General features: G+C 43.9%; 1 protein-coding gene across 1 annotated transcript; it reads left to right on the top strand.

Moving 5' to 3' along the window:
- Positions 1 to 3,497: 3,497 nt before the first annotated feature.
- Positions 3,498 to 6,306, top strand: LOC136427696 (collagen triple helix repeat-containing protein 1-like). The gene is made up of 4 exons (XM_066416767.1): positions 3,498 to 3,819; positions 4,237 to 4,437; positions 4,992 to 5,193; positions 5,683 to 6,306. Exons 1-4 carry the CDS (start codon positions 3,718 to 3,720, stop codon positions 5,835 to 5,837), a joined length of 660 nt encoding a protein of 219 aa, XP_066272864.1. The 5' UTR covers positions 3,498 to 3,717; the 3' UTR covers positions 5,838 to 6,306.
- The last annotated feature ends 611 nt before the right edge of the window (positions 6,307 to 6,917 follow it).

Raw genomic sequence — 6,917 nt, 5'->3', positions numbered from 1 at the left:
AATTACACCTTTTTTAACAAGTTGTCGAATGGACCTTTATACAACTGAATTAGTCCTACCGACAGTACTATTGTATCAGTTACTTTGCTAATAATGCAAGCTCTATCAAGCGACAATATTGTTGGTGGGTCACAATATAGTTCGCGGGTTTTATCTTGGCGGTCTTTAAGTAATAATTTTTTTCAACACGTGCCACAAAGTGAACAGATCCAGAAATGTCGGTTTCTATGTACGGTAGTGCATTGCTATATATAACGGTTCGAGATAAAGGTCTATCGCGTGACACCCCGACCTTTCTTTGTACCGGGCACTTCATCAATGTGTCAGGTCAATAGATGAATGTATCGACAGCCTTTCATAAAGAAGTCACCACGAATAAACGATAACTTACACAGCGGTGCTTACTTAAAAAGGGGACGTACGGGGTCCTTCTTGAACCGTCTTTGGAACAAGACAATGTCTGTTTGATTCCCCCCCCCCCAGGCTATATGCATATTCTTTCATCCAAAAACAAAACAAAAACAGGTCGGACATGATACCCCACAAGGTCCCATCGGTCAATCGGTAAGATACCATTACACATGTCTTCATTAAAATTAATGACCCCGCTACAATCAGCGATAATAAAAAGGCGGTGACCCAATAAGCGATACCATGGCAACCACGCGACCAGCTGTATAGAAGGGTCGCACCGGTCGACCTGGGAGTAGCGATGTAGCGTACGCGGATCGAGCACCTTCAGTGTTTACCTGGACGCACTCTTGCATTACTTGTCCAACGTACTTCAACACTGATGTGTGTGTTTGCTCGGGGCACAGGATAAACATTTGCGAGACACGGTCTACACGGAGAGCTAACGTTGCTTTTATAAGGACACGCCGGGCTTGAGAGCAACTGTGTGAATCTATTTGCGGATTGGAAAAAGTCACCGGATAAACAGGTGTCTGTCAGCGTTTGGATCCGACAGACAACGGAAGATGGTACCAGGCGGCAGGTGACAGGGGATTATGCCGAGCTCAGCTGACAGTCCTTGTTTACCCTACAAACCGACTCTGTAAACTGGTAAACGTGTTTTGTTTATTGTGACAAGCTTTTTTGAACAAGGCGGCCGCGCCTACTGCGGCTGACCTTACCTGAGGCAGAACTGTTGCTACGGACTCCTGACGACAGTGAACCGATTCACGGCACGGGGACAGGGAGTGTGATATGTCTGCTACATTCTGTGCGAGAGAGTATGCGTGGTAAGGAATATCAATCATTCTTCAGGCTCCATTTGCGCTCAGTGAAGACGAGGATGTGCATGAATGCGACACTTTCTTCACAAACAACTCGGCGGGTTTGGGTTACGTGGTGTCGGGAGAAACTAGGACAAGCACGACATTTGGCTTAACATGGCGACTGCAGAATGGGAACATTCTTCTTGTATTACTATGGACGCTGTTGCTGACCTTGGTCTACTAAGGTATATTAAGATTTCCAAGCGTCTTTCTAACGTTAAGGAGGAACCTGAGAAGCTCCCCTCCCTACAGCAACGCCGAGAGTTGGACCCGCCGAGTCTGTCACAGAGACGCCTCTCGGGCTACTTCGTGTCGTCGGAAAGTTTTCCGAATGTGAGCTTGTCACGAAGAAGGACCTCATTTGAAGGTGGCGTCGCGAAAGGCCCCAAGATAGTTGGCAACTCATGCACGTTACACGCTAAAGACACGATGCAGAAACGGAAGGAAGTTGACAGTGACGAGGAGAGGAGGACGACACTGCCACCGCTGGTCACAAATACGCGGAAAAAGAGACAGGCCTCAAACGGATGCCCGCGGATGCTCGGGTGGCCCAGGTACCGCAGGGGACGTTCGAATCGTGTTGAAAAACCCCAGTATTCCTTCAGGATCAAGTCTGGCTTTTCGACAGATGCAACAACTACAGAGGAGACGACCGTAGATCGGTCTCTGGACGATGACAAGTCGCCGAGAGTGATTGACGTTTCTGTAGACATGTTAACTAAAGAAAAGACGGAGACAGTGACTTTGACTGATAAGGATAAAGTGACGCTGCCACATGTACCACAAGCGGTGCCAACACAAAGGAAGACAAGTCTACCAAGGATCGAGAAAGGATTCACAAAACGTACTGTTCATGAAAACTTTAGCTTTGACATTTTGCCTCGGGAAAAAATGCCTTCGCCCGACTTAGGAGCTGATGGCCCCCCGGGGAAAACAGGCAAAACACCGCCAGTCGTTCAGCGCAATTTACATATCCGCCTTCCGGACATTTACGAGCGCCAGCGAACTATTCACGGCAGAAATCCGTCAGACTTCGGGTCTTGGCAGGTTCCACGAGAAGAAGACGACGATTAGGGTACTAAAGACGTCATGGGGAAATCAACGCACTAGACAATCATACTTTTAAACAGGAGAAATATTTATCATGAAACCATTTTTAAAAAAAATCACTTCTAGTATCACCTAGTAGGACGTTCACGTGAATCACACGTATTTGACACCAGGAAATGTGATGTTGAAATCAGCATTGGCAGTGTTGTTGCGTTACAAAAGAAATGTTGCCTTGCGAATTTACGAAAAGTTTCAATACAGAAATAAACGGAATATTTGTCAGATTCTCACCCCATGGAGGTCTTTTTTTCTTATGGACAGAAAAACTTCCACTTGAACCCATGTCTCCACTCCACATAGTCAACCAATGTCATGTTGAAATCATATATAACGTTACAGGGTCGTACAGTAGTTTGTGTGTATATATATATGTATGTATGTATGTATGTATGTATGTGTGTGTTAGTGTTTTAAGTTGTACATGTGTATATGTTCTGTGTGTGTATGTAACGTTATGTAACATTATGTATGTGTGTCTATACATGTGTAGGTATGTATGTATGTGTGTGAGTATGTGTATTTGTGTGTGTGTGTGTGTTTCTTTGTTTCTTTGTTGGACCAGGAGAAATAAAATGATTAAGCCACTTACCCCATCAGACTGTATATTGTGACAAATGTAGCTGTAAGCGTGATACGTGGTTGGTAAGCACTTTCTGTATACTTTTTCGTGCTGTATTTACATTACATTTCTGCAGCATAGCCCCAAAATGGCTTATACCTATTCAATCCTTCCAAACACGTTACATGTTATCCCACAAAGCACACGTTTTCTTAGAAATCGTTCCAACGTCGTTCACAAATCTTCCCAACCGCCGGTACAGGACGGAAGTCTGTGTTTATTTGGTCAATAGCCAAGGACTGTAGCCTGTGAGAACCTATGAGTCAGGCTGGTAGAATCCTGATGACTTTACCGTTCATCCTGACGAGGATGATCCATTATATATCAGTGAAAGTACTTTGTAACATCTTTAACATGTGAGTGATTCGACATGACTTGTGTCTCCAGAGACGACTTGTTTGATTAGAACATCGGATTATGATTTTTTAGATGATATTATTGCGGTTGGATGCCTAGAGATGGATTATTAGGTCGCCCATGAGGTTCAACTGAAGTTTAGGCTGCAGAGGACATCAAGCGTAAACAAAACTTTCAACAGGGAGAATCCAAATCTTGACATATTTCGTATAGCGGCAGCCTAAAAATTTGTACTTTATATACACATAAAGCTTCTTAACTTATGGATTAGGAATAACGGTCGATCCCTGCAGAGGCATGTGAAAGTGCTTTAGCAGGTTTTATACAGAACACCAGAGGATTTTCGAAGACGACATGTTGCTAGAAGTGTGTCTACTGTGGACGCTCTGTACGGGGGTCAGTATTGCGGCCACAGATGACCAGCCGGACTCGGAACGGCCAAAACTCGATGTGTCGGTGGGTAATGACCCTTTCAGTAATTTCTTTTTCAAAATCAGATGAAATATGTAATAACCATTGGTATTCAACACTATCCCCTTCATCGTATGTCGGCAATGACGGGTAAGTTAGTCTCACACCTTACTGGGTTCTAACATTGTAAACACTCCACTGACACAGGCACATAATATATATATAGCTCTTCAAAACCGTTATACAATCGAGCGTCAGTGCAAGATGCAAAACATCTCCGACCTGAGGTTTTTTGGAGGAGTGCCAATGTTTAAAACCCTTGATAGATGTGTATGGAATAGGGGTAACATGTCTTTCTGTCATGATATACATTTTCAAGAAAATACTGTAACAACTTTAAAACGCGGTGATGACGATGATGTGACAACTTTCAAGTATGTCTAGAATATTTCATATTTACAGAACATGTACCCCGTGGTTGCCGGTCCACCTGGTACATCCGGGATACCTGGGATACCGGGGAACCCTGGGATGCCTGGGAGAGACGGGGTCAGAGGTGAGAAGGGAGACCCAGGGACCTGTGCGTGCGCCGGCCGAGGGCGCAATATCAAGCAGTGCTCCTGGAAGGAACTAAACAACGGGGTCGATTCAGGCAGAATTGCGGTAGGTATAGATTCGTTCATTAAAACTAATATGTTGTCATTCATTGCCCCTTACCTCATTTTGTCCCCTCCATAACCTAAATGATGTCATTTCGAGAAAACTTATGCCATTGGTCATTGCCAAGTCGGAGTGATGATGGGAGAGAAGGAACGAGTCTGCAATGTCCCAAACTTGACCAAGCATACCGGGTCACCCCTACTCTTTCGAATTCCCGATAGGTGCTTTGGGTTCGTAAAGTCCTTAGGTTTGGCTCCTTATAAGGCTCCCCTATAGTCTAACAGAGTCCCAATCGAATGACATAACTCCTCATACCGTTCTACATGTCATGATGAAGAAAAAAAATTGATTTAAAAAAGGTTTGAAACTCCTTGAAAAAAATGGTATTTGAAAAAGGTTTGAAAGTCCTTGGGTTTGGCTCCTCATAAGGCTCCCCTATAGTCTAACTTTGAGTCCCAATCGAAGGACACAACTCTTCACACCGTTCTACATGTCGTGATGACTAAAAAAAGAATGGTTCACCCTTTAAACGCACCGACCCTTGGGTTTATGCACAGGGATGTACCTTCAACAAGAACCGAGACGACTCCACCGTCATGGTTCTGTTCAACGGCGCCATGCGGGTGAAGTCGGGAGCTGCAGCCTGCAAGCGATGGTTCTTCACCTTCAACGGCGCGGAGTGCGCAGACCCGATGACCATAGAGGCCATGGTGTACATGGACACCGAACTGTCCATCAACATTCACCGAGCAGGCACTGGTAAAATATCATTGAACTGCTTACAACAGTTTATGAGTTATAATAGATATCATCTTTATTAGCATAAATAAGTAGGGGGAATGCTAATATCAAGGCATATGCAGGATCAGGCTCAGTCTCGGCATTTTACTCGTGTTTTGCGGCATTTAGTAAAAGGACGTACTAAACGCCGCAATACGCGCGTAACACACCGAGACCTCGTCTGATCTTGCATCTGCTTCAAGATTTCGAACTGCCTGCCGTTTCCACTTCTGTACTTAAGAAATGGGTCGATAGATGGCGTTTGTGCTAGTTTGCGCCGTCACCGCTCTTTCTGAGTAGGCCCTGAACTCACCACACAATGATCATACGTTTTGTCTTACATAGCATTACTAGTGTTGTTTCAGCCTTCCACCTCCTACAGCATATAAATATTGGTAAATTACGCCCCGCAGGCTTGAATTTGTTGTGGAAGTTGTTTGATTATCATATTTCCAACTCTGATTCCAGTTCAGGGCCTGTGTGACGGCATCAAGCGCGGGGTGGTTGACGTGGCGCTGTGGGTGGAGGACTGCGAGGGGTACTCCAACGGCGACTCAGCCACCGGCTGGAACTCAGTTTCCCGCCTTATTATCGAAGAGATAGAAACCAGCATGAACCCGTGATCAACCGACTAAGTACTGTAAAGGCTCTACCGATCGATGATTTGAACTAATTGAAGATTTCTCGATTCTCCTGTTCTCATTCGGCTTTTTTATGTAACATTATAGACGGCAAAATAAATTTGCAAACAGCCTATAACTGTATTACTGCATTACCTAGATATGAAGCTGCTGACATCAAGATAAAATGTGTTGACCCCTGACACTGTGACAGGTCATATCCTTATCTAGTGTATCGTGCATTCTTTCTTTTATTGTTTGTGGAGAACTCTGCAGCCTGAAGTACGATAATAGTGTTTTTCAAATTCAGCATGTTTCGGGACGTCTACAAACCATTCCTCCTAAATCTATCTTGCCTGAAAAAATATACTGCATGTATAAGGATTAGGCCAGAGGCAGCGTTGAGATAAGCGTGTTGTAACTTTGCAATCGTCTTCAGATCAACGACTAAAAATAGAAGACGAAAACAAGTTTTGGGGAAGTTGTTTGTATTGCTTTCTTGTTGACCCGCGACTAAAGGTCTGTCCGGCCGATGACGAATTTAGGTTAAGTAACGTTACATTTGAGAACCAGTGGCCGAGTCACTTGCAACATCGTAGGTAAGATCAAGAATATTCATAAGATGAGGGCATGGGTTGTTAGTACATGTAGTAAAACATGACATAACCTTAGATGTTCAGAGAAGCTGTCGTCCACTCGCAACTGTATTGTGACATCTATAGATATGTGATGATTTAACACCACTAGGTGGCCATCTTGGTGCAATCATATGCATATTCATGGTGCATAACGAATCACTCAGTAAATTTTATATTTTTCCTGTACATGTGCCGGCCTTATACGGTGCAGTGAGAATCCTTGATAAAGTTTGTTTGACGCCTATTTCGAAAGAGTAACTATATTATGATGTTCAATAGACGCTGATCCCGAAGGACCACCAAGGTATGAAATGTCTTTGTGATTCAATGAGTCAGCCCAAAATCAAATAAGTTTTTTGCCTTGATTTGCTCAGTTAAAGAAAACTTGAGAATATATTTCTTCTTTTTGTCACAAAACCAATACTGGTGTGCACTCAGACAGGAT

This window comes from Branchiostoma lanceolatum, chromosome 2 (assembly GCF_035083965.1).
Source record: "Branchiostoma lanceolatum isolate klBraLanc5 chromosome 2, klBraLanc5.hap2, whole genome shotgun sequence".
In the NCBI taxonomy this organism is placed as follows: Eukaryota; Metazoa; Chordata; class Leptocardii; order Amphioxiformes; family Branchiostomatidae; genus Branchiostoma; species Branchiostoma lanceolatum.
This window is presented reverse-complemented; position numbering and strand designations above follow the sequence as displayed.